The 27,437-nt window shown below is 48.2% G+C and overlaps 1 protein-coding gene across 4 annotated transcripts; it reads left to right on the forward strand.

Moving 5' to 3' along the window:
* Window positions 1-1,605: 1,605 nt before the first annotated feature.
* On the forward strand, window positions 1,606-26,823 carry SLC25A18 (solute carrier family 25 member 18). Of its 4 annotated transcripts, none has more exons than XM_072799671.1 (12): window positions 1,611-2,165; window positions 8,705-8,836; window positions 8,984-9,119; window positions 15,660-15,752; window positions 16,927-17,082; window positions 17,299-17,354; window positions 18,500-18,590; window positions 21,650-21,768; window positions 23,724-23,883; window positions 24,653-24,807; window positions 25,569-25,644; window positions 26,046-26,823. In XM_072799671.1, exons 4-12 carry the CDS (start codon window positions 15,733-15,735, stop codon window positions 26,185-26,187), a joined length of 975 nt encoding a protein of 324 aa, XP_072655772.1. In that variant the 5' UTR covers window positions 1,611-2,165; window positions 8,705-8,836; window positions 8,984-9,119; window positions 15,660-15,732; the 3' UTR covers window positions 26,188-26,823. The 4 variants fall into 4 exon arrangements, with proteins under 4 accessions (XP_072655773.1, XP_072655772.1, XP_072655769.1 ...); XM_072799668.1 differs by having other exon boundaries at window positions 1,615-2,165; window positions 23,721-23,883; XM_072799672.1 differs by lacking the exon at window positions 24,653-24,807 and having other exon boundaries at window positions 1,606-2,165; window positions 23,721-23,883.
* Window positions 26,824-27,437: the final 614 nt, after the last annotated feature.

Consider the following 27,437-nt stretch of genomic DNA (forward strand, 5'->3'; position numbering starts at 1 on the left):
TTATCAGTTTCTAGGGCAGTGACAGATCCCTCCTGACCTCCCAACTGTGTGGTATTAGATTGTCCCTTTTTTAAAGATTTGTTATAGGGAGAGAAAGAATCACCACCAGACCTCCCCTGAGCACAAAGCTCAATCTCACAACCCATGAGATCATGACTTGAGCCAAAATCACTAGTTGGATGCTTAACTGAGCCACCCAGGCACCCCTAAATTGTCCCTATTGATATTATTATTGACTGATAGGTTCTCAAGACTTCCATCTTGCTGTTTTAAAACTATTTTTCATCATTCTTCCATAAGAAACATTTTTGGGGGCAGCCCGAGTGGCTTAGCGGTTTAGCGCCACCTTCAGCCCAGGATGTGATTCTGGAGACCCCCGGGATCGAGTCCCACGTTGGGCTCCCTGCATGGAGCTTGCTTCTCTCCCTCTGCCTGTGTCTCTGCCTCTCTCTCTCTCATAAATAAATAAAATCTTAAAAAACATTTTTTCTAAAAAATGTCAGTCACATGTTCTAGTTTAGTAGTTGCATTTCCATATAATATTTGAAGTAAAAAATTTTTGAATCAATTTTAAATTAAAATCATTAGTAAACCCCAGATTTGACAGGATACTGGTAAGATGGTGTTTCAGTGTCTCCTTTTGTGCTGGTGGGGCAAGGGCCGGTGGACTCTGCTCTGGCCTGGCTTCCTTGATTGTCCTGGCAGTTGTGACACCAGCATGGTCGGCATCAGCTCTATTCCCAGTGCATACTAGTATCACATCCTTAAAATGCATGAAAAAATTGATTTCTGACTTCTGGATTCCCAGCTGCAACCACTCCTATTGTGGCATGAATTCCTCACTAAACAAAAACCAAATTTTTTTTTACTATTTCAGCTAATTTTGTTATAGGAACTTAGTTCTTAGCTGAGTGCCCTTTAGGGTGTTCCCAGATTTATCTCCTTGGAACCAAAACAAAGTATCTTCCACAGATCAGTTGTGTTCCAAAACTTGGTACAGTGGACAGTGTTAATCCACTTCTATTTTTGAAACTATTATTTGACATTAACACTTGTTAAGCCCCATGGGTAACAGCTTACACAACAATCCCCCTACTCGGTGAGCTGCTTGCTTCAAATTGGAGCATGAAAAGAAAGCTGGCAGGGCAAGATTTAGGGAAAAGGAAGTCACAAATTGTCAACGAGGATTAGTCTCAAGACTCTGTGGAACTTTGCTCTTTGACATTTGGAAACATCCAAAGTGCTTCTCTTATTAAACAGTAATGTCTTCTGTCTCTAAACCAACTCCTGTCATTGGGGAAGGAAAGGGATCTTAATTTTATAAACAAGTAGCTCTTCTAAGGATTCCGTTTTGCCATAAAATAACATTCTCTGAGAGGTTTTAACAGAACTGAGAAAATAACCCAGGGTTGGACTCTTGGAGGTCGACCTTCAGCCTGTAATCTTCCTAGAGAGGTGAATGGCCTGTGTCATTAAATTGTTACGCAAGGGTTGCTTTTGGAAGAAATGCTACTGGACCTTCTCTGGGGGGCGGGGGGGGGCGGTGCAGCTGGATTCTAGGCCAACTGGGAATGAGACAGAGCTCTTGAGTGTCCCTTCCCTCATTGGGTGTTCTGTAGATGGGCCTGCGGATCTGTTTCCCTGGCCTCCTGCTTTTCCCTGGGGTTTTTTAATGAACAATTGTGCATCTGTTCCAGTCCCCTCTCTGCTGCCAGTGCTCACTCCTAGTTTCCTTAGGCAGTTTTAGCAAAACCTTCAGTGTGAGATGGACTGTGAAGTACTAGCCAAGAAAGCAGCTGGAAAACCCCCAGATTTGGCTATTATGTGCTGGAATCCCAACCCCTTTCCGCTTTCATGACATGCATAGAAATTCAGATCCCCTTGAGAAGTCTTCAGGTTTGGAAAAGCACTACCTGCTTCTACAGTTTTGGATTTGAACCCCGTTCTGGACAACAAATGACAAGGAGTAGCTCTATTCTGTCCAGCTAACGCTAGTTAGAATTTTTTTAAAGCAGTGGAGTCAGTTCCTTGGATTGGATTCAAGGTTTTTGCTCTGGGGAGGAATTGAGTCTGCAGTAGGAAGGCAAAGATGTCCAAGCGAAGCCTGGCCTGTATGTGCCCCAAGAACAAAGATGAAGACTGATTAACTCGGACTCAAGTTCTCAGTAAGTATTAAATACCAGCTGTTTGCCTAGTTACTTTGCCTAATTACTAATAGTGGCAAAGAGGAAAATATAGCTTCCAATGCTCAGAGTTCATAGTAAGGAAAAACAATATAGAAAAATTTGACTAAAGTGTTAGAAAGAACATGTGTAAAGTAGTATAAAGCTATTTTTTTTTATTCCCTCCCTGCAAGAAGGTGGGGTGTGTCAGCCTTGGTTGGGACAGACCTGGCTGTGCAGACCTGGCCCCTCATCAATTTGGGCCTGCAATCTGCAGCCTCTTGCCATTCAGTGATCTCTTTGCCTGTTTTTTTCTGAGTCCTTGATGCAGCTTGAGTCCCTATTTCCCCTTTCCCCCTGGTTCTGCTCCCACTAGGCTACACTCTAGGGATGAAGACAAAGCAAACTACCACTAGTCATCCTGTCCAGTGTGGTACCGAGAGGATGTTTCCTAGAGACAGCATAGGTCTGCAGAAACTGGAGTGTGCTTTGGGAGAGGCCATGGTCTGAGTCTCGACTATCTTCTTGTGGTCACATAACCTACTGTGCTGGTTCTGAGAGTAGTCTCTGGACCACGAGTATCACCAGGGAATTTGTTAGAAATGCAAATTCTGGCTCCGATGCCAGACCTACTGATGCAGACCGATGTGGGTGTCAGCAGTCTGTTGTAATAAGCCTTCCTGGTGGGTGTGATACAAGCTGAAGTTTGAGAACACTGACCTATGGGAATGGCCCTGGCATTTACACAGATGCTGTTGGCCACAGCTCATCTGAGCAGGCTGTTCATTCAAACTGGATGCACATCCTTGCATTCTTATAAACTAAAACTCATCCCACACTCTGCTGGTTAACATGGATAAAGGTGAAGGATGTTTCTCTAATCCAAGCCTGGGGGAGGATTGCAGACCAAGAATAGCTGCAAAATTGAGAAAGTCCTTCACTGCCCACCTTGCTCCATCCCAGTCCTGCCTGAGGACTGAGACACCTTGCCTCTTCTCCCATGCTCCTCCATCAGACCTCACTCCAAGTTTCTGTATCTTCTCCCATCTTCTGCGTGTTGGGTGTTTGGGGAGGAGCAGTCCAAACTTAACCAACCGTTGTGGCCATCCAGTCACATCAAGACCCTCCCTTCTGTTCAGCAAATCCTGTGTACTGCCTGTGACCTCTCCCACAGCTGCTGTTGTGACTTATTTAGCAAATTTTAGTGAGTTATGTTTGGCTTTGCAGTGCTCTAACCAATGGTTAACCAGTGTAAGCTGCTCATTTAGGATTTAAAAATCTGGGCTTTGGGGCACCCAGCTGGCTCAGTCAGTGGAGTATTCAACTCTTGATCTCTTGAGTTGTGAGTTCAAGCCCTAAGGTGTAGAGATTACTTAAAATCTTAAAAGAAGCGAGACAAAATAAGACACCTGGGCTTTAAAAAAAAAAATCAGATGGGGCAGCCCTGGTGGCCCAGCGGTTTAGCGCGCCACCTTCAGCCCAGGGTGTGATCCTGGAGTCCTGGGATGGAGTCCCACGTCGGGCTCCCTGCATGGAGCTTGCTTCTCCCTCTACCTGTGTCTCTGCCTCTCTCTCTCTCTCTCTCTGTGTGACTATCATAAATGAATAAAAATTTTAAAAAATCATTTAAAAATAAATCAGATGCTTTAACACTACCCCAGAGACTTTTTCATTGGTCTGGGGTACAGCCTGAGCATCAGGATTTACAAAGCTTTCCTGGTAATTCTATCGCACAGTCAACATTGTAAACCACTCTCTAAAACCAATGGCTTGCAGACTTTAACAGCTGGAGAATCTTGTTAAGATCAGATCCTGGTTCACTGGATCTGAGCTGGGTCCTGAGATTCTGCTTGCTTAACAGGCTCATTGCTCTTTAAAGCAGTAAGGGGGGATCCCTCCCTGGGTGGCTCAGGGGTTTAGCTGCTGACTTGGGACCAGGGTGTGATTCTGGAGTCCTGGGATCGAGTCCCACATCGGGCTTCCAGCATGGAGCCTGCTTTTCCCTCTGCCTGTGTCTCAGCCTCTCTCTCTCTCTGTCTCCCATGAACAAATAAATAAAATCTTAAAAAAAAAAAAAAAATGAAAGCAGTAAGGTCTTAAACCCATCCTTGTATTCCAACGCTAATGATCTGACCTTGTTTTTGTTGTTGTTTTTTGTTTTGTTTTTAAGATTTTATTTACTTATTCATGAGAGACACAGAAAGGCAGAGAAACAGGCAGAAGTAGAAGCAGGTTCCATGCAGGGAACCCGATCTGGAGTCTCCAGGATCAGGCCCTAGGCCAAAGGCAGCACTAAACCACTGAGCCACTCTGGCTGCCCCCTGACCTTGTTATTTAAAGAGGGAGACCACCTTGCATGGTCCTCTAACTTTGTGCTTTTCCAGACCTTCATTTTTTTTACTTTCCTACCAGTAATGTCCTCTCACCAAAGGTGACTTTCCCTTGTGCTTTGCATTTACAGCCTCTCCTATGTGCATGCTGATCACATGCTATCAATTAGTCTCTCCTCCTTTCTTCCCTACCTGTAAATGTTCCAGTTTCCTCATTTAAATATTACATATTTATCTCTCTTCATTCAGACTTTAAAGGTGTTTTGTTTTGTTAAGAATTTATTTATGGGATCCCTGGGTGGCGCAGCGGTTTGGCGCCTGCCTTTGGCCCAGGGCGCGATCCTGGAGACCCGGGATCGAATCCCATGTCGGGCTCCAGGTGCATGGAGTCTGCTTCTCCCTCTGCCTGTGTCTCTGCCTCTCTCTCTCTCTGTGTGACCTGGGATCGAGTGTGACTTTAATACTTTAAGTTAAAAAAAGTGTGACTTTTTTTTTTTTTTTTTTTTTTTTTTATGATAGTCACAGAGAGAGAGAGAGAGAGACAGAGACACAGGCAGAGGGAGAAGCAGGCTCCATGCAGCGGGAGCCTGACGTGGGATTCGATTCCGGGTCTCCAGGATCGCGCCCTGGGCCAAAGGCAGGCGCCAAACCGCTGCGCCACCCAGGGATCCCAAAAAAAAAGTTTAAAAAAATACTTTGTTAAAAAAAATACTTTGTTTAAAAAAAGAGAGAGAGAATTTATTTGACAGCACAAGTAGGCAGAGCAACAGGCAGAGGGAGAAGAGAAAGAGAAGCAGGCTTCCCGCTGAGCAGAGCCCCAGTGTAGGCTCCATCCCAGAACCCCGGGATCATGACCCAGGCTGAAGGCTTAACTAACTGAGCCACCCAGGCACCCCTTAAGTTTATTTTTAATAATATTTGCACATGGGGCTCAAACTCAACCCCAAGATCAAGAGTGGCATGGTGTTCTGACTGAGCCATCCAGGGGCCCCATCTAAACTTTAGCATTTTTTTCTCTACTGCAATGTGGCTTCTTCCCCACCTTTCTAGAACTCATGACTTCCACAGAGCCTCTGCCAGACCCCTTTCACAGCCCTTGCATCCTCTGCCTGGCCTCTGACTGATAGTTGGATCAATCCTGACTTAGAACTGGTTCTCACGGGTGCTCACAGGGCCAGCCCTCGTGGTTACCTGCTCTCAATTCCCGTAGGTGTGCTCGCCTCCTTTCCCCTCCTCTTCTCTCCTCTTCATGTACCTTCTCTAGGTGATTGTTATCTTCACCTGCAACCTCAGTTGCCCCTCTATGCGGTCGACCTACATCTTCAATTCAGACTTTTTGCCATGCTCTGGTTACCCTTTCCAAAGTTTCTGCTGGACATGGACGCCATGTGGCCCTGTGGCCATTGTTCTATGATTTTTATTTGCCACTGTTTTAAATTTTTACCAAAGTGATTTGCAATTTTATTTCCTACATCTTACATCTTATTTTTCACATCATTTCCCTCCAATGTCATCCATTTATGTTTAAATGTAATATACTAGCTTCATTGCTCATCTCTCTCTTCCTTTTTATCATGATAAAAATACATACATACCATTTTAACCATTTTTTTAAAGATTTTATTTATTTATTAGAGAAAGATCACAAGCAGGGAGAACAGCAGAGGGAGACGGAGAAGGAAAAGCAGACTCCCCACCGAGCAGGGAACCTGATGTGAGGCTCGATCCCAGGACCCTGGGATCATGACCTCAGCCAAAGACAGATGCTTAACTGAGCCACCCAGGTGCCCCCACTCAGTTTCGGGTGGTGTGGGGTTTTTTTTTGTTTTTTGTTTAGATTTTATTTATTTGGGAATGGAATTTTTTTAGCCTCCAAAAGGAATAAAATTCTGCTACCTGTTACTTCAGTTGCATTAAGTACATTCATGTCATCGTGCAGCCGTTACTACTATCCATCTCCAGAAGTTTTTTATCTCATAGTGAAGCTTTGTACCCATTAAACTAACTCCCCTATCACCTTTCTCCCCCAACCCCTGGTAACGACTTTTCTGAGTCTATGAATTTAACTATTCTAGGTACCTCAGGTAAGTGGAATCACACATCTGTACTTCTTTGTCTGGTTTATTTCACTTAGCATGTTTTCAAGGTTCATCCATGTTGTGGCATGTAGCAGAATTTTATTCCTTTTGGAGGCTAAAGAACATTCTATTGTGTGTATATACCACATTTTGTTTATCCATTCATCCATTAAAGGACATTTGGATTGTTTCACTTTTTAGCTATTGTAAATAATGTTGCGATGGACATGAGTGTGCAGATATGTGTTTTAGGTACTGCTTTCAGTTCTGGGTATATACCCAAAAATGGAATTGCTGGATCATATGGTAATTCTGTTTTTTTTTAACTCTTTGAGGAACTGCTATATCGATTTCCATAGCCACTGCCCCATTTTACGTTCCCAGCAGCAATGCACAAGAGTTCCAGTTTCTCCACATCCTCGCCCACACGTGTTTTCTGTTTTTTGATAATACCACCCTCACAGGTGTGAGGTGATAGCACTCTTTCTTTCTTTCTTTTTTCTTTTTTTTTTTATAGCACTCTTTCTTGTACACATTGCTTCCTGTTTTGTGACTGCCACTTGAAACTCCACAGCCAGCCAAACCTTTCTTCCCTCTACTCTCCTTACTTACCCACTCCTGATGCTCCTAGTTGGGATGATAATACATCTTTTCCTGCTGATCCATGTTTCTTTTTTTTTAAAGATTTTATTTATTTATTCATGAGAGACACAGAGAGAGAGGCAGAGACACAGGCAGAGGGAGAAGCAGGCTCCATGCAGAGAGCCAATGTGGGACTCGATCCCGGGACTCCAGGATCATGCCCTGGGCAGAAATCAGGCGCCAAACTACTGAGCCACCCAGGGATCCCCTGATCCATGTTTCAGACAATATTTGTCCCTGGCATGTTTAACTGGCTGCCAAGCCCTATAGGTTCTTCACAGAAATCTCACATCCCCCTGCATGCAGGTTCTCATTTTATTTCTTGCCTGACTTACTGTGATCTCTCAGCCTGTCCAAACCACTTGGTGTTGCCATAAACCTGAACTGTGCCCTGTAGGCCCCTCCTCCACATCCTGGATCAGCTTTCCATTGCCCACCAAAGGGAGAGGAATAGGTTCTCACATAGCGAACACTTATTATGTGCCAGACACTTAATGCTGAATGTACTAAATGTATTGAATGCTCTACATCTAAGTATGAGTCTCATTTCATAGATGAGGACACAGGCCCAGAGAAGTAATTTGCTTAAGGTCACTCAGCTAGTAAATAGTAAACTGGAATTCAAACCAGTTCAAAAGCGGGCTTACATCAAATCCCATTCTCAGGCATTGTGCTCTACTGCCCCATGGCAGTCCTATGAAGTGGATATTTCAATCCCCCTTTTTTTGTTGTTGTTTTTTTAAGATTCTATTTATTCATGAGAGACACGGTGGTGGTGGGGGCAGAGACACAGGCAGAGGGAGAAGCAGGCTCCATGCGGGGAGCCCGATGGGGACTCGATCCCAGGACTCCAGGATCATGACCTGGGCCGAAGGCAGAAACTTAACCACTGAGCGACCCAGGTACCCCTCAATCCTCCCTTTGATGAAGAAAGGCATTTAAATAACTTGCCTAAAGTGAGGTAGTTATTAACTTGGAAGCTGGAATTTGAACCTGGGTCTCTGACATCAAAGTCTGTCCTGTGCTAATTCATCTCTTCCAAATTCTTGGCTGGGAAAAAAGTCCTCTACCTTTGGGACCCAACATGTTACCAGCTTTATTCTCCCCGCTACTAACTCGTCCCTTCCCCCAAATTACACAATTGCCACTAAAGAGAAGCTGGAGTTCAATTCTACCTCTGCCCTCAGTCTTCAAGCCCAAAACCCATGACTACTTCCTGAACCCTTTCCAGCTCTATAAGCTGGAAGAGATCCTCTGCTGCAGCCCTGAGCTCACAGCTCTGCCAGAACATCTGTGAGTGCCATGACTGCCCCATCCACACTGCAGCCTCCCGATGGCAGAGCACAGACAGAATCACTGCAACAGGCAATCCCTGTAGCTGGAAGAGACTGTGAATCTGAGAAGCAGATGTTACCTTCTGGCCCCAAAAGTCTGGCAGACATGTTTGCATTGCATTGATTTTCCAGTGTTTGTCCTCCCCTTGGACTTCCAGGTCACTGAGTGGGTGGTGAATGTCCTGTCACCCTCGCCCTCAGGCTGCTTTGAACAACGCCTTGGCAGCTTGAATTTTTGTCCCAGTCATACCACAATCAAGTAAACAGCCACCTGCTTGCCACCTGAGGAGGTAGGACTGGGCTTGGCTAGGCTGCACAGTGGCCTCACGGAGGCTCCATTCAAATCCAGTCTGCAGTGTGGGAGGTGGGAGAGAGGCTGGGGACCTGGCGTAGAGGAGGATGGATTCGTGACCACCTTCCCTCCCATCCTGCCCCAGGTGTAAGGGCTGTGTGGGCATGAAGAGAGAGGGCCCATAACAAAAGAGGATTGTAAACCAACCCTTCCTGCAACTCAGCAGTGATCTGGCCTGTCTTGGCATCCAGAGAAGGTGGGAGGTTCCTTACTAAAAGCAGGTAAGTGTCTTGTCTGCATCAAGCTTAGAGTTGGTAAGGAAAGATCGTCTAGCAAACAGCTGGGAAAGAGGTCAAAGCAGCCAGTGGGAAAGGGTCTCATTTCAGTTGCTGCACACAGTAGGAAAGAGGTAGGCAGAAGGAAGTGGCCACTCCCTGATAATAGGATATCCCAGGCACTGCTAGTGTAAGGGGGCTCAGCCCTGAAGAACTCCCACCTGCCCTGCTAATTAGAGAAGGTGAAGAGAGAATGGTCCTCTTCCCTGAGTGTCTCAGTGTGAAGAAATGAGGGCAGCTGAAGAGAATGACAAGATTGACAGCAAAGTTAAAGGGGGTAATCACCCTCGTGGTTCATTGATTCCAACATCTCTTTTGAATGTCTCTGCACCAGGCTCCAGGGGTAAAACCCTAGGACTGTCTTGCCTCTTCCAGTAACTTCTTCTGATTGGGGGTGGAGTCCAGCAAGCAAACCACTATAATACAACGCGGAATGTGCTATATCTGGGTATTAAGTAGAATCACAGAAGAGGACTCATCGCCAAGATTTCAGAGGCTTAAGAAGGGCTTAGGGGAGGAAGCCCAAAAAACAATTTGTAATTCTTCAGGTAGAGATGAGGAAAGAGTGTCCTAGGCAACAGGACAGCATGTGCAAGCCTCGGACACAAGAGACTGTGATGTGTTCCAGGAAGCGAGAGTTCCCGATGGCTGGCAGGGAGAGTAGGTGAGGGAGTGATTTGGGAGACACGGTCAAGTAGGAAAGTCGGGTTTAGGCCAGGGCAAAGGGTTGGGAATCTGTCCTAAGAGTGGTGGGAAGTTAGCAATGCCCTTTAGATGGGAAAGTGGCAGACCGGCAGTTGGGCCCAGACTTGCCCTTCTGTTTACTTGGCCATGTTGGTAAAGCTTGGATTTGAGGGGAGGCAGAGTGAGGAGGCTGTCAGGTGCCCTAGACTGTAGGTGACGCCCAAGCGATCAAGCAGCGGCTTGTTTGCCTGTAAGAGACTTAGGATAGCTTTTATCTACCCATGATGGACTTATTTAGCCCTGCCCATTATGGACCAATAATTTTGTAAAATACAATAAAATTGAATTACTGTAGGTGCCTGGGTGGCTCAGTTGGTTAAGTGTCTGCCTTCAGCTCAGGTCATGATCCCGGAGTCCTGGGATCGGGCCCCGCATTGGGCTCCCTGCTCAGTGGTGAGCCTGCTTCTCCCTCTGCCTGCCACTCTGCCTACTTGCACTCTCTCTCTGTCAAGTAAATAAGATTTAAAAAAAAAAAAAAAAAAGATTTTATTTATTTATTCATGAGAGACACACACAGAGAGAGAGAGAGAGAGAGAGAGAGAGAGGCAGAGACAGGCAGAGGGAGAAGCAGGCTCCATGCAGGGAGCCCAACGTGGGACTCGATCCCGGGTCTCCAGGATCACACCCTGGGCTAAAGGCGGCGCTAAACCGCTGAGCCACCCTGGCTGCCCAATAGGTAAGATCTTTAAAAAGCAATCGTTTTCTGTGCTTTTCAAATTTTCTAATTTTTTTCTAGTACTTTCAATACTTTAAGAAGTAGTATAATGGTTCATTATTAACAACAACAACAACAAAACCAATCACTACCCAAGCATCTGTTAATTGGCTGTCTCCTAGGATGGGTGACAGTTTTGCCATTAGGCGCAGTGCATCTGGACAAGACAGGGTAGGTGGGCCAGCTGGGCACTGCCAGGTGGACTCCCTCCCGAACCCACCAGGACCTGTCTGCTCTTTGCCCAAGATTATCCTTAGCCAGCTTCTTGTTTGCAAAACAGAGCTTGCAGTAGGGTGGGGAACAGGACACACCACCCCTTGTGTATACACACACATACACACATGCACTCAGGGCAGAGATGCTTCTGGAAATAGCCATCTAAGGGGTCCAAGAACTAGTCTGGTCCACTCACTGGCAAAATGGTGTCCCGCCTGCCAAGCGAGGGGTGCCTCCCCGCTGACTTCCCAGAGTCTTGGCTTCTCTGCCAGAGCCTCTGGGCAGCTCCCTTTCCGAAAATTTCGGTCCCTCAGCGCCTCAGGTTTGAGGCCGTCACCAGCTCCACAGTCGCCAAGTCCAGGTTCTTTTTTCTTTAAAAAGTTCTCTCCCAAGGACGCCTGGGTGGCTCAGAGGTTTAACATCTGCCTTAGGTTCAGGGCATGATCCTCCAGTCCCACGTCAGGCTCCCCACATGGAGCCTGCTTCTCCCTCAACCTGTGTCTCTGCTTCTCTCTGTGTCTCTCATGAATAAATAAATAAATAAAATCTTTATTAAAAAAAAATATGGCAGTCCCCACCAGGTGAGTGGTGCGGGAGACGGGGGTGGCTCCTGGAAATGGGACAGTGAAGAGATCCAACAGTTGTACCACTGCATACCACCCTTTGATGCCTGAGGACATGCAAACACATAGCATTTGCTATACATCCAAATTTCCTCCTTTTTAAAAATTTTTCTCAATGTAACCTCTACCACCAACATAGGGCTTGAACTCAACAGCTCCAAGATCAAGAATTGAGTGCTTTACCGACTGAGTCAGCCAGGCAGCCCTAAGTTTCTTCTTTCTAATATGGTTCAATAATCACATGTCAAGTTATAAATGCATTTATCTTCCCAATGTGATAACTTAATGTCATGACCAGATATTGCATCCAGAGGCAATGACAGGGAGCCTCTGTTATCCAGATAAAGTTGTGGGGTTTTGTGTGTGTGGTTTTTTTTTTTTTTTTTGCTTTTTTATATATTCAGCCCTTACCCTCCTTGGTCCCAAAGAGTTCCAGGTGCAGATCCTCATAATTCTGTGTATCAGTGCTTAAAGAATTAGTATTACTACTGCAGTACTCCCAAATACTCTATTTTTCTAAATTCTATTTAGAAAAAAAAGAAATATTATTGTTCAGTAGTCCTAGAACACTCCTTAAGTGATAAGACTAAATAATTTAGGGATCCCTGGGTGGCGCAGCGGTTTGGCGCCTGCCTTTGGCCCAGGGCGCGATCCTGGAGACCCGGGATCGAATCCCACGTCGGGCTCCCGGTGCATGGAGCCTGCCTCTCCCTCTGCCTGTGTCTCTGCCTCTCTCTCTCTCTCTCTCTCTCTCTGTGTGACTATCATAAATAAATAAAAATAAAAAAAAAAGACTAAATAATTTAGGGGCACCTGGCTGACTCAGTCAGAGGAGCCCACAACTCTTGACCTTGGGGTCCTGATTTCGAGTCCTACATTGAATATAGAGATCACTAAAAAATAAATAAACTTTAAAAAAAGGAGAGCTATGGGGTGCCTGGGTAGCTCAGTTGGTGAAGCATCTGCCTTCGGCTCGCGTCATGATTCTGGGGTCCTGGGATCGAGCCCCACATCAGGCTCCCTACTCGGTGAGGAGTCTGCTTCTCCCTCTGCCTCTCTACTGCTTGTATTCTCTCTCTCAAAATAAATAAATAAAAATCTTTAAAAAAAAAAAAAAGAGAGATAATTTAGTGAGTGTCCATTTGTATACTAAATTCTTTGGCAAAATAGGGACCTCCTTGGTCAGGCAAATGGCTGCCTCAGGGCCTGGCTTGCTGGAAGAATTTCCCTGTCCAGGGACCCTTCAGGTCCCACATGGAAAGAAGGAGGGCGTGAGGAGGTGAGGAGGAGGTGCTGTATCACTCTGCAAGCCTTCCAGCAGGGCTAGAGCCAGGAAACCTAGACTGAGAAAATGGGAACCTTGGTTTTGCTCTCAACTATATCCCTGCTGCCTGGAACTGCAGGCACACAGTAGGCACTCCACGAGCATTTGTAGAGTGACTGACACTTGGGCTGTCACTTAGGGATTCAGCAAATCTGGACCCTGATGCCAAGTGTGGGATTTTATGGTGACAACCCCTTTAAAACCTTCACTGGCTGATTGTCAGTTTCCTCTTTGTTGACTCCAGTTGCTAATGCATTCACCGGTGCCAGAAATGTTGTCTTGTCGGCATGGTCTTTGAATATTAAGTCTGTTCAAGGGAACTGCTGGGCCTGGGACTTCCAGTGGCCTGGCCCAGTCTTGGGGTGGGGGGTAAAGGTGGAAACCTGCAATGCCAAGTACATGACATGGCAACAGGTGAATGCCCTTGAAGGTTGGAGAGATTATCACATCCCATTATCACACTTGCCTCATGCAAGTGCTAATGACCCAGCGACTGGGGTGTCCCTAATTTCTCTCGCTTCTCTTAAATACCCCTGTTCCAAAACCAGTGAACCACAATTTATAAACTAGTAATTTAGTTCTAGAAAAAGCAGGGAATATGGCTGCAAGATTCTCAATTATTTGAATCTCTGATTTCAGACTGACAGGGTTTTATACATGTGCTGTTTCCTTTTTTTTTTTTTTTTTTTTTTTAAGGATTTTATTTATTTATTCATGAGAGACACAGAGAGCCAGAGACACAGGCAGAGGGAGAAGCAGGTTCCGTGCAGGGAGCCCAATGCGGGACTCCATCCCGGGACTCCAGGATCACATCCTGGGCCGAAGGCAGATGCTCACCCACTGAGCCACCCAGGAACCCCCCCTTTTTTAAGGATTTTATTTGTTTCCTATTCATTTTTAAGGTGGCCACCTGGAATCACAATGAATCTTTCTCTCCTAACCATAAGTGTTTCAAAGAACAGGGGGCACATTTTAATTTCCTGACCCCAAGTTTCCTAAAGCTCCAGCTCTTGGAGGACAGGGCTGGAGCCTTCAGAGATGACTGGTAGCATGGCACAAGCCCCTAGCCCCCCAGCCTGGGCCCTGCTCTCTCTCTGCTGAATCCATGCATTAGGGATTCTGTAATTTGCAAATCCTCCGTCCCTTTGCTAGTTTGGGGATAATTAAGCCCCTTTGGGTGGGTGTATCAGATATACATTCTAGCAAGTTCAGCAATAATGACCCAGTTGATTGACAGGACAGTTGACTGTCACGGAATCCAAAGATTCCGTTCTGTCACTGGAACCTGGGATTTTAAACAACAGCAGACTTTCTCCATCTTCTGTTTTTCTTCCAGATGTGCTTGCTTCAGTTTTCTGCTTCTTTCTCTGCAAACCAGCTTCCTATTTCTCCAACAGATCCAATTTTTACATGTTCTAGGTCCATAAAACCATTCTTTCAGTTTCTCAGACCAACAATTTACTCCTTGAGTGTCTCATCGGGCAATCCTGTTGACCTGTCTTCAACATACATCCATAATTAAACCACTTTCCCCGGGATCCCTGGATGGCTCAGCGGTTTAGCACCTGCCTTTGGCCCAGGGTGTGATCCTGGGGTCCCCAGATTGAGTTCCACGTCAGGCTCCCTGCATGGAGCCTGCTTCTCCCTCTGCCTGTGTGTCTGTCTGTCTGTCTGTCTGTCTCTCTCTCTGTCTCTTATGAATAAATAAAATCTATAAAAAATATTTAAAAAAAAAATGAATCCTGGGAATCCCTGGGTGGCTCAGCGGTTTGGTGCCTGCCTTTGGCCCAGGGCGCGATCCTGGAGTCCTGGGATCGAGTCCCACGTCAGGCTCCTGGCATGGAGCCTGCTTCTCCCTCTGCCTGTGTCTCTGCCTCTCTCTCTCTCTCTTTCTCTCTATGTCTATCGTGAATAAATAAATAAAATCTTAAAAAAAAAAAAAAAGAATCCTTTCTTGGTCAAGCCACCAAACCCCTACCTCACTGGCATTTCCTATCTTCCTTCCCTTCCAAATTTTCTTTTCTCTAGAGTATTTATCACTATCTAATTTCTTTAGGGGGGCACCCAGGTGGCTCAGGTCATGATCTCAGGTCCTGGGATCAAGCCCCAGGTCAGGCTCCCTGCTTAGTGGAGGCCGTGCTCCTTCTGCCCCTCCCCCTGCTTGTGCTCTCAATCTCTCTCTCTCTCTCAAATAAATAAAATCTTTAAAAATAATAAGAAGAATTTCCCTAGGATTCACTTATTTCACTTATTGTCTCTCTCCTCCTGTAGAATCTAAGCCCTTAAGAACTAGGATTGTACTCTTTGGGTCACTGCTGTATCCCCAGACCTGGAACAGTCAGTGCCTGGCACTCAGTCAATTTTTTTCTGAATGGATCAATACATACCAAGAGAAAGATTGGTCTCTCTCTTTTCTTCCCCCAAACAATATAGTGGCAGACAACAGAAAATTACTGGCAGCCTCAGGGACCAATGAGGAGCCTGGAAGTGGAGGGGGACCCTAAAGCAGCTTGAAGGGAGCCTGGAGGGCAGAGGCGGCTGGGAGCAGCAGGAGAGCTCTTCCTGACCCTGCCCCGGCAACCAGGACTCCTCCCCAGAAGCTGTGATGATGATGATGATGATAATTAATAATAATGCAGCTTTGACTTTTTGACACCCCGTGGTGCTTTCCTTCCGTGTCCATTATAAATAAGTGCAGAGACTTCAAGAGTCTAGTCTTTGTACAGGATCATAGCAAGTCTAGAAAACACATTTTAAGAGCCAAAAAGTGACCTCAGAACATTTCAAGTGCTTTATCACAGTTCCGGACCCCGTGAGAGGGGTTCCTAGTCCGTAGCAACTTTTCTTAAAATCTTTGCTTCTAGCTGTGACACCCGCAGCCGCCGCGGGCCCTGTCGCCTCTGCGCTGAGCCCGGGACGCAGCCGCCTCGGCCGAGAATGTCCGCTCAGGACTCGAGGTAACTGCCGGGGCCGCCGGGCCGGGTGCTGTGGTGACGGCGCAGCAGCCGCCTGCTCCTCCAGACCCCTGAGGCCGGGTGAGAAGCCAGCCAGACTCCGTTTCCCCTCGTAAACAAAATACACACGTAAAATTTCTAATCGTTTGAACTGCATCTTCTCGGGTGGCAAAATTCCAGTCACACCTCTGTTTGCACAAAGTTGCTCGTTCGTTCGGGTGTGAGAGACTCTATGATCTGTTCTTAACTATTTCCAGCTAATCTACCTGCAAATATTTTGCCCACAATGTGCCCCTGGCTTGAAAAGACAAGAAAATATCACTGGGTTCCAAGGAGACTGAGGAGGCTTGACCTTCTGGCCGGGGCCCCCGCGGCGCAGGTCGCAGGTCGCGTGGAGCGTGGAGCGTGGAGCGTGGCTTTCTCTCACTTGTGCCGGAATCAGACGGTCTCAGCACCTGAGCCGGCGATCTTGTGACGACCACAAGCCCTCACTGACAAAAATGCGTGTTCTCTTATTATAGATAATAGCTACCGTTTACCACGTGCGTTAACTTTTTGATCCTCACAAAATCCTTTGAGGCCAGTTTCCAGAGGGGAAAAACTAAGGGCCAGACAAGGGAGGGAGCTTGTTTAAGTGAGCGGCGGAGCCGGATTCAAATCCTGCCCTGCCTGAACTTCAGCCGGAAATAAAATAGCAGCCTGTGGACGACTCCTCCACACGTGGCTCTGAAGGCAGGGACCCGCCAGACAGCAGGCCCTGGGTGGAGGCTCTGAGGAGAGCCGAGGACTGCCCGCACCTGGAGGGGCCCAGGGCACAGAGTTGGCACTCTGGGCCTCCTTCCCAAAAGCCTTTCCGGCATCCTAGCCTGAGGATGTATTCCCCGGGGAGAGTCAGGACACGATGCTCCACCCCGTGAGCGCGATGCCCGGAGGCCAGGCCAAACCCCCTGCCCCCAGGCCCTCACCTGTCTCTGTAACTGGTCCCGGGGGAGGGGGGCGGAGGGAGCCCCAGGCTGGCCTTAGGAGGTGCTGCCCTCGGTGGGGGTCTCTACTGTGGAGCTGAAGCCCCAGGAGGGGCAGCTCTTCCTGTTCCTCGCCCCTCCCACTCCCACCCGCCTGGCTGGGCGCCGCCTGCTGAGTCAGCCCCCTCCAAACCCCTGCGTCTCTCATTCCTCAGTCATTCCGTGGCCCCCTCCTCCTCGCCGCCTAGTGTCACAGCAAAACTCATCAATGGAGGTGTGGCAGGGCTTGTTGGGGTGACCTGTGTGTTCCCCATCGACTTGGCCAAGACTCGGCTGCAGAACCAGCATGGAAAAGACATCTACAAAGGAATGTATGTACTGGGGAGGGGCTGGGGTGCATAGGGAGGGGGGACCCTGGGGAGGGATGTGGGGCCTCATCCCTTCCAGTTTCTATCTAGGAGTGCGGACATTGTGGGGTGGAGTGGGGTGGGGGTGTGCCCGCAGGGTTAGGGCACCAGGTTGGGGTGGGGGGCTGATGCAACAGCCACCGCTCACCACTGACTGCCTTTTGTGCCCTCTGCTTCCAGGATGGACTGCCTGATGAAAACTGCCAGGGCAGAGGGCTTCTTGGGCATGTACCGAGGTGGGCTTATCATGTGTCCTGGGGGGAGGCCTGCTTGGGCCAGATGAGAAAAGAGGGTACAGCCCATGGTACCCTGGCTTATAGAACATTGGGAAATGGTATTTCTTTTGCCCAGGGAACTCCTGGGGTGGGGCCTGGGCTACCAGGTGATCCAAAGCGACATGTGCTTTTCACAAGCCCTCTTGTTCCTTGGTGGAGACAGAAGCAGTTATGGTGAGGTTTTGGGGCGGCATCAAGTCCCGGTTTCCATTCTGGTACTGTTACTGTCTGAGTCATGCTGGAAGCAAGTGGTCTTCTGCACACACACACACCCCCCCCCCCCCCCGCCCCTTCAGGGTTGTCAGGGTATCAGCCCCTGAAAGCAGAAGGGGAAGAGGCTGACAGGGAAGAGGTGGAAAGGGTTTTGAGCTCCTTACAGGGAGTTACTGTGTGGCTCTTCCCTGACGCTAGCCAGTGCTATCTGAGCCCCCTGCAGTGGCCCCATCCAGGGCGCATAAATAGCCATGATTAGGGCTTGAAAATGGGTGCAAAGTTCCTTCAGTTAAGAAGGAGCTGAAATTCTAGTGCCCCTGAGAAATAGAATGAAATAAAAACTGCTGTGGCTCAAAAATTGCCAGTGGGACTGGCTAGTAAAGCACAGAGGAATGGAGACTGGCCCCCCGTCCCCTCAGACCTGATTATTGGGGCCTGATTTGGGAACTGTTCACTTACTGTGGGAGATGGGCAAGATGCACAAGGACAAAAAGAACTTCCTAATAACTGCAGCAATGAGCCCATAAAGGAAACACAGGCCTAAGAAGAGGAAATGTGGAGGGAGGAGAGAAAGTAGGAAGATGAAAAAGCCTTCCATATTTCTATAAAATAGGCCAAAGAGCCCTCCTCAACATCCCTCCCCGACTAGACCCCAATTACTCCCAGAAACCTGCCTGGCTAGGTCTGAGAATAGGTTGTCTACATGAGTGGCAGACTCAAAGAATTGTGAATTTTAAGTAATTTATCTTTAAGTAAACTCTACACCAAACATGGGGCTCGAACTCACAACCCTGAAATCAAGAGTTACAGGCTCCACTGAGTGCACTAGCCAGGTAACCCAAGAAGTGTTACCTTTGAGATGGCCTTAACCCGTCCTCGTTTTTTCCTTCCAGGGGCTGCAGTGAACTTAACCTTGGTCACTCCAGAGAAGGCGATCAAGCTGGCAGCCAATGATTTCTTTCGGCAGCTGCTAATGGAGGATGAGTATGTCCAGGCAGGGGCCGTGGGGTGGAAATCCCACACACTGTGGGGGACAGGACAGGGGGAGGACTGTGCCATTTACCTGTCTGTATGTATATGAATATGTGCACACAAATGGTGGAAGGTTAGTGTACGTTTTGGCAAGTGGAAAGTGAAAGGAGAGAATGAGCTGCTATAATGTGAAAGTTCTACGTGACAGACAGACCATTATAGACTAGACGTACATTCACCAACAGCTGATGAACATGTTTCTTTCATTTTTTATTGAGATATCCCTGCAGCACAACACTGTGTAAGTTCATACAGTGTATAGTTATGCATCGTATAATGACTTGATACACAATTTACCACGACGAGTTTTATTTTTTTTAATTTTTTTATTTATTTATGATAGTCACACAGAGAGAGAGAGAGAGAGGCAGAGACATAGGCAGAGGGAGAAGCAGGCTCCATGCACCGGGAGCTCGATGTGGGACTCGATCCCGGGTCTCCAGGATCGCGCCCTGGGCCAAAGGCAGGCGCCAAACCGCTGCACTACCCAGGGATACCTACGACGAGTTTAGTTAACGTCCATCACTTCATGTAGTTACCCAAAGAGTTGTTTCCTCCTTGAGATGAGAACCTTTAGGATCTGTTCTCTTGGCAACTATCAAATGTAGTGTAGAGCAGTGTGACCCATTGTCATCATGCTGCATTCCATCCCAGTGCTTACCTTATAACTGGAACTTTGTGCCTACAGAGCACCTTCCCCTAATTCCTGTCCCAGGGAGGGCTTGATAACCACAAATCTCTTTTTCTGTGACTTTGATTTTATCTGGATTCTGCATGTCAGTGAGATCACTATTTGTTTTTCTCTGACTTATTTCTCTTAGCATAATGCCCTCAAAGTCCATCCATGTCTCAAATGGCAGGATTTCCTTCTGCTTTATGGCTGAGTAATATTGTATGGTGTATATACACGTTTTCTGTATCCATCCAACTGCCCATCAACACACAGGCTGTCTCCAAGTTTTGGCTGTTGTGAACAATGGTGTAGTGAATGTGGGGGTGCAGATAGCTCACCGATTGCATCTCCTTTGGATGCACACCCAGTAAATGGAATTGCTGGATTGTAGGGGAGTTCTGTTTTTAATTTTTTTTTTAATTTTTTTTTTTTTTTATTTATGATAGTCACACAGAGAGAGAGAGAGAGAGAGAGAGAGGCAGAGACACAGGCAGAGGGAGAAGCAGGCTCCATGCACCGGGAGCCCGACGTGGGATTCGATCCCGGGTCTCCAGGATTGCGCCCTGGGCCAAAGGCAGGCCAAACCGCTGCGCCACCAGGGATCCCTGTTTTTAATTTTTTGAGGAAACTCCCTACTGTTTCCCATAGTGGCTTCACCAATTTACTTTTCCACCAACAGTGCACAAGCTTCCCCTTTCGTGACAGCCTTGCCAGCATTTATCATCCTTAAAAAAAAAAAAAAAGTGTTTATTTGTGAGAGAGAGACAGTGGGGTGGTGTGGAGAGACAAAGAGAATAAGAGAAAGAGAAAGAATCTCCAGTGGACTCCCCACTGAGCATGATGCCCAGTGCTGGGCTTGAACGCAGGACCCTGACATCATGACCTGAGCTGAAACCAAGGGTCCACTGCTTACCTGACTGTACCACCGAGGCGACTTATTGTGTCATTTAGATACCAGCCATTCTTTTTTTTTTTTTTTAAGATTTATTTATTTGTCCATGAGAGACAGAGAGAGAGAGAGAGAGCCAAAGACATAGGCAGAGGGAGAAGCAAGCTCCCCGTGGGGACCTCAATACGAGACTCGATCCTGGGACTCCGGGATCGTGTTCTGAGCTGAAGGCAGACGCTCAACTGCTGAGCCACCCAGGTGTCCCAATACCAGCCATTCTGACAGGTGTGAGGTGCTATCTCACTGTGGTTTGGATGTGCATTTCCCTGATGGTTGGTGATATTGAGCATATTTCATGTATCTGTTGGTCATTGGAATATCTTCCCTGGAAAATATCTTTTCTGGTCCTTTGCCTGTTTTTTTAATTGGATTATTTGTGGTGAGTTTTGTTTTTACTATTGAGTTGTATGAGTTCTTTATCTATTGGGTATCAACCTCTTGTCAGACGTGTGATGTACAAGGATCTCCCCCCACACAGGCTGCCATTTCATTCTGTTGGTGCTTTCCTTTGCTCTGCAGGAGCTTTTCAGTTTGAAGTGGCCGCGCTTGTCTCTTCGCTCGTGTTCTTGTGCTTTAGGTGACCAGTGTTAAAGAGCTACCCCATGTTTTCTTCTAGGAGTTCTATGGTTTCAGGCCTTACATTTAAGTCTCTAATCCATTTGAGTTCATTTTTGTGAGTTGTCTAAGCTGGGGGGTCTACTTTCACTCTTTTCCGGGTGAATGATTTCTCAGCACAATTTATCGAGAAGACTGTCATTTGTCCACTCAGTGTTCTCAGCTCCCTCATCACCTATTAGTTGAGTGTCTCTATTTCTGGGTTTCCAATTCTGTTCCCTTACTCTGTGTGTCTGTTTCTATGTGGGTTTTTTTTTTTTTAATGTATTTATTCATGAGAGAGAGAGAGAGAGAGAGAGAGAGAGGCAGAGACACAGGCAGAGGGAGAAGCAGGCCCCATGCAGGGAGCCCAACATGGGACTTGATCCCGGATCCCCAGGATCAGGCCTTGGGCCAAAGGCGGCACCAAACCGCTAAGCCCCCCCCCCCCCACCCACCCCCACCCCCGTTGCCCTTGAGATACTGTTCAAGGGGTCAGGGACAATCCAATCCCTGCAATAGGTAGTTTCAACCTTGATGAAGGTGCTACCTCCCTGGCAGCCTGCTTTAAATTCAGTTTCATGTTTTAAGGAGGCTGAGTCTAAGCACCAGGTGATGACTCACCCCACCGGGTGAGCAACAGCCAATCTGAATGAGGCTAAACACCTTGCACAGAAGGTCCTAACCAAAAAAAAAAAAAAAAAAAAAAGAGGTCCTTGGGACTTTGGTGGGTGGGCCAGGGTAGGGTGGCAGGGCTGGCCTGTCACTGAAGGAGCCTAACTCATGGTCCCACAGGCTGCAGCGGAATCTGAAGATGGAGATGCTGGCCGGATGTGGAGCTGGAATGTGCCAGGTGGTGGTTACCTGTCCCATGGAAATGCTCAAGATTCAGCTGCAGGATGCTGGGCGCTTGGGTGAGGCCGATCCTGACTTCACATGGGATTAACAAAGGGCTGTGATCACAATACATTTCTCTACATTCTGCACTCATTTCTAAACTGTATGATTTAGTCAGCTTTCCAGTCAGTAGGAGTCTTTTTTTTTTTTTAAGATTTGAAAATTAAAAAAAAAAAAAAAAAGATTTGAAAAATTTTAAAACTAATCTGTACACCCAATGTGGGGCTCAGACTCACAACCCTGAGATCAAGAGTTGCATACTCCAACTGAGCCAGCCTGATGCCCCTATAAGTCTTTTTATTTTATGGTTACTATTCTAGATTTCAACACTCCCAGTTCTAGAACAAATAGCAGAAATGAGAAACTTGATCCACAGGGACAGAAAACACCCCAATACCTCTATTACATCATGGTGACCTTTAGGCTTGAGGTGCCAGCAGCCTGCTCACAAACACTTCAGTGGATACCATAGTATGCTCTGGAAGGCTGGCCTGTAGAGGGAAGGAATAATAAAGGACAGGAGAACCATTTCTGTTCTTTTTGTTTTCTCTGGAAGAGAATTTTTTGTTCCTTTCCTAAATCCTGGTCCTGGTCCTCTCAAATACAGAATGCTATAGGAACCAAAGCATGTATTAAGAACCATGGGGAGCAGCCTAGCAGAAGGGAGGCCAGCCCCATGAGGTGGGATGGGGGCTTCTCTTTGGAGGTAATTGCAGTACCTACATTAAATAAGCCAACGTGTGGTGTGCCTAAGGCAGCACCTGGCCAGGTCCTCCAGCCCACGATTGCACTCACGTCATGTTAGAACTCAACCAGCTTTCTAGGTTGGGTCAGAATCACCTGAAGTACATCAAACTGCAGCAAGAATAAGGCTTGGGCCCTGGGAAGCCCCTGTGTTGTGATACACAAAGAGTAAATGCTCTGAAACATTTTGTTTTTTGACTCGGGTTAAGTGTTAGTATTCCTAAATCATGTAAAAAGAAGAGAAAGATGGGCTATGAGTGAATGGTTGAATGACGTCCATCTAGAGCAAGTAATGGGGAGAACTGCGTTCACTGGTGAACGACCCGGCTCACTGTTGCTAGGACGCTATTGCCATCACCAGCTGCTCAGCGTGAGCTATTGCCCTCCTGGCTACCACACAAAATGGGGACATGAAATCACTTCCTTTGAGCAAGGGCTTAGAGTCTAGACAAAGCTTCTCAAAGTGGTGAGAATTATATTCACACAATTTCCGTGCATTGAATCCTGCGGTCATTGATGGGACTCACCCACAGCAGAAATGCTGTACTTGAAATATTTCTTAGGTGTTGAACATATTAAGTGATGGGTTCTGAATTATTCAACTAAAATGAAAACTCAGGCTCTACAAAATGATACAAAATACAAAATACATAAACGGCTGCCCATAAATGGACTATGGGCTGGGAGGCGGGAGGCACACTTTATTCAGTAGGCAAAAGTAGGACTGCGACGCCCCAAGTGCCAGCAGACGAAGCTATGTGAGTAGGCTCAGAGGTGGTTTAGACATGGTTTAGACCCAGATCAAGAACACAGCTCTAACAAGAGGATAAGAAACTGGGGGCTGGAGCAGGTGTTGCTCTAGTTCCCTATTATGGGGGCTGCACAGGCCTTGGGAAGTGCCCCATGACATACTAGAAGACACCAATCTTAAAAACATTGCCTTAGAGCTAAAAACAAATGTTCTAAAATGAAGACAATCTGGGGCACCTGGCTGGCTCAGTGGGTGGAGTACGTGACTCTCGATCTTGGGATCCTAAGTTCGAGCCCCATGTTAGGTGTAGAGATGACTTAAAGATAAAATTAGGACGATCCTCAGAAATCTAGGAGGGGTGTCAGTGTCCCCCCTGAGCCGCAGGGCTGGGAGGCGGGAGGCACATTCCCGGGGAAGTGCTGTGCAGGCCTGCTGGGGCCTGGGTTGTGATGGGCTCTGTCCTCTCCCTTTCAGCAGTTTGTCAGGGCTCGGCCTCAGCACCTTCCTCCTCCAGCTCCTACACTGCAGGTTCGGCTTCCACCCACAAGCGCCCGTCTGCCACCCTTATTGCCTGGGAGCTACTCTGCACCCAGGGCCTGGCTGGTCTCTACAAGGGTCTGGGTGCCACTCTCCTCAGGTGAGGCTTTCCTCCTGAACATGGGACATGGAAGGGCCCTGGGGAACGAGGACAGGGCACAGAGGGCGGGGCCCTGCTGCCCCTTCTGTCCTCACATCCTTCCTACAACACTCAAACCCCAGAAAGCAAATGACTTCCGTGCTTCCTCTTTGGTCCAGAACTGGGCAGAACTGCGAGGATGGGCACCCGGGAGACCACCTGGAGGCCCCTCCTCCCGCAGCCAGACCATAGGAGCACTGATGTTCTGTGGCCCAGAGGCACCTAAGGATGCTCTGCCTAAAGAGGACTTTGACCATTTATGAATGAACGAGCGCAGAGACCCCTCGTTTGACTTTGCTATCTAGCCAAAATCCTTAAAGTGGATCAGGAGTGTCCCAGGCCAGGTGCTAGTTTTCTCCCATCACCTGGTCAGTAGATAAATGAACTTCACCTTCCTGCTCGCTCCCTGCTCCCAACACTTAGCTTATATAGCTTGTCACCAGTCACTGGCTCAACCCGCTGGCTCCCACCTTAGCCCACCTGTCCTCACAGTGTGCCCCCAGTCTCTGCACCTGGGGCCTGCAGGTGCTGGGGGCGCGGAGTGAGGCAGGGGCAGCCCCAGCAGTCCCCTTAGGCCACTGCCTGCCGCCTGTCACTCTACACCATCACAGGGCCAGGGAAGGAGCAGTAAATGCAGGCTTATGTGACCATCAGCCAGGCCCTGGCACTTAGGGGCCTTGCGGGGTGCCCCGCAGCAGCAGGCTCAGGGTGCCCTCTTCCTCTCCTGCAGAGACATTCCCTTCTCCATCATCTACTTCCCACTGTTTGCAAATCTGAACAACCTTGGTTTCAACGAGAGGACTGGGAAGGCTTCCTTTGCTCATTCCTTTATGTCAGGCTGCGTTGCAGGTTCTGTAGCTGCTGTTGCAGTAACGCCTCTGGATGGTAAGTGCATCAGAGATGGAGGGCTTCCAGGGTCGACTCACGTCACAGATGAGGTCACCGGACAGCTGTCTGGGATACATACTAAGCTCCAACCACAAAACCCCTGTGGGTCACCACCTGTGGCCACTGGCAGAGGCTCACCAAGGGTCCGCCAGACACAGGGGCCCAGGGGACCCTCGCTCACTCTCTTACCCCTGATGAGTCTCCTCCCCTTCTAGGTGGTCTCATTAGCTTTTCCTCCCCCACTGGAGGGTTTCAACCCTGAGGCTAACGGTGGTGGTTGAGGGGCCTGAGCAGAGCCCGCAGCCTCTAACTTTAGTGCTGCACCCAGCTCATCTATCACACCCAGCGGCCCCTTCTGCAGCCTGAGTGACCTGAAGGATTGTGTCATTTCTTTTTTTTTTTTTTTTAAAGATTTTATTTATTTATTCATGAGAATACACAGAGAGGAGAGAGAGAGGCAGAGACACAAGCAGAGGGAGAAGCAGGCTCCATGCAGGGAGCCCGACGTGGGACTCGATCCCGGGTCCCCAGGATCACGCCCTGAGCTGCAGGCAGCGCTAAACCGCTGAGCCACCGGGGCTGCCCCGGATTGTGTCATTTCTGATTCGTTTTATGAATGAGGCCCAAAGAGAGGAAGACCTTCTATCACGGGCCACACAGCAGCAGATCCCGCCTCGGGATTTGGTTCTGTGGATACTGGCTCTAACAGGCAACAACTTCATGTTGGAAACATTCACCTCTTTTTTTTAACTTTTTAGTTTTGAAAACTCGAATCCAAACACTGAAAAAAGGCCTAGGAGAGGACACCTACAGTGGGATCACCAACTGCGCCAGGTGAGCACCGCAGCAGCTCTTTGGAGGCTGAGGTGGGAACGGTCCCCTGGTCCCCTCCACCCCACCACACTGAGCTCTGGATTTCCTTGAAATCCGTTCCTTCCACTCACCTCTCAAAAGAAACAGGGTGTACTGGGAGCTTCTCTTCCTTCACATCCCTACAGCATCTTTCTCCCAGAGTCCAGCTGGAACCCCGACTTCCCATGGCCTGGACACAGCTGCTTAGTAACCAAACTGCACATGACGGATGGGACAAGGCTTCTCACGTCTGGGAGCGTGCTCTTGCTGTGCAAACTGACATCTCTTCCATGGGAGACACGCAAATGTCAGAGGGGAGCATATCACAATACCGTTCACCGTGCGCTCTGGCCAATCGGCTAACAGGCCTCTTCTCTCCACAGGAAACTTTGGATTCAGGAGGGACCATCTGCCTTCATGAAGGGAGCAGGCTGCCGGGCCCTCGTCATCGCCCCTCTCTTCGGGATTGCCCAAGGGGTCTACTTCATTGGTATTGGGGAGCGGATCTTAAAGTGTTTTGAGTAGAGGTGGCGGGAGCCCAGGCCCCTTGCTGCCAGAGCCTGTTCTACTCAGAGGGTCGAGCAGGATGGCCCATTCCTACTTTGTCCTCGTAGTGCTACCTCAGCCTCTGAAGAAACACTCTCACCCTAACAAGCGAGCTGGGTCCGGTCCCACAGCCCTTCGTGGTATCCACGTTCATTTTCTTTGAGGCCACAGCTCCCTGGGAGCCTCAGAAGCCTCCAGCTGCCTGCTTGTCACCAACAAAAATAGTCCATGGGTGGTTTGTATTAACTGTAGGTCCTTAACACGTAGTAAAGATAGAAGGGCTGTTCTACATTTTGCATTTTTACTTCACACTCAAACTCTACATACTTGTGGTTTGAGGATTTAGTTTTTTGTTAATTCTGAGTTAAATAACTTAGTTCTTGCACTGATTTTGGGGAAAAGGAGGCTCAGAAGTTCAAGGGGACCATGAAAGCCCTGAGTCAGTACCTGGTCTGAAGCCAAACAAATCTTTTCAAATTGAGGATGGCTGCTGGGGGTCTAAGTGATGGTCTGGGCCAAGTCAAGGCCACTCCCGGCCCCGCCCCTCCCACTGCAGCATGGCTCGCACAGAACGTCCACGCAGCACGGTTTTAAATAAAATGGATTTTAAAATGTCATGTTTGTCATCAGTGGGAGAAGCCGATGGGCTGCAGTGAATGGTTTGCCCTCTACTGTCCCATCCCTCTCAGAACCGACCTATGTCAAAACGGGCAGACACAGTTTCCCACCATGGGCTCTTGGCAGGGCTGCTTGGAGCCACCGGGATGGCCACAGGGGTGCTTTCTCTTCCGACTCTGCAGGGTTTCCATCATGGCATCACCCTGCAGCCCGGTCCCCATGTGTCCCCGTTCCTCCCCAAGCTGCTGTGGAGACACTGGCAAGGTGAGGGCCTGGGCCTGAGTAACTAGGCCTGTGCCGGAGCTGGTATTCACCTGCATCCCTACCTCAGCTCTAGCATTAGGTCTGTGAGGTGGTGCGGCTCAGGAGCCATTTTCTCTACCCAGAGGACCAAGTGAGAGTGCAGGCTATAGAGACAGACCCGGGTTGGACTCCCACTCTGCCCCGCCCCGGGTTCTTAGTAGTCAGTGGGGAAGAACTAAGGAGCAAGGAGATGAAGAGAAGGACCTTTGTGGAGGCGTTTGGGCCTGACCACAGTGGCCCCTCTTCCCCCAGTGAGCCCTCGATGCTCTTCTCTGTCATAGAAGCTACTAAAATGATTTCTTCACTAA

Source organism: Canis lupus, chromosome 25, assembly GCF_048164855.1.
Source record: "Canis lupus baileyi chromosome 25, mCanLup2.hap1, whole genome shotgun sequence".
In the NCBI taxonomy this organism is placed as follows: Eukaryota; Metazoa; Chordata; class Mammalia; order Carnivora; family Canidae; genus Canis; species Canis lupus.

What these genes read in the sequence shown, in the direction of transcription:
- SLC25A18 (XM_072799668.1), top strand. Translation starts at nt 15,733, where the DNA reads ATGTCCGCTCAGGACTCGAG. An exon ending in TGCAGTAACGCCTCTGGATG is followed by an intron (nt 24,808 to 25,568) that starts GTAAGTGCATCA and finishes TTAACTTTTTAG; the next exon opens with TTTTGAAAACTCGAATCCAA. An exon ending in GGGATCACCAACTGCGCCAG is followed by an intron (nt 25,645 to 26,045) that starts GTGAGCACCGCA and finishes TTCTCTCCACAG; the next exon opens with GAAACTTTGGATTCAGGAGG.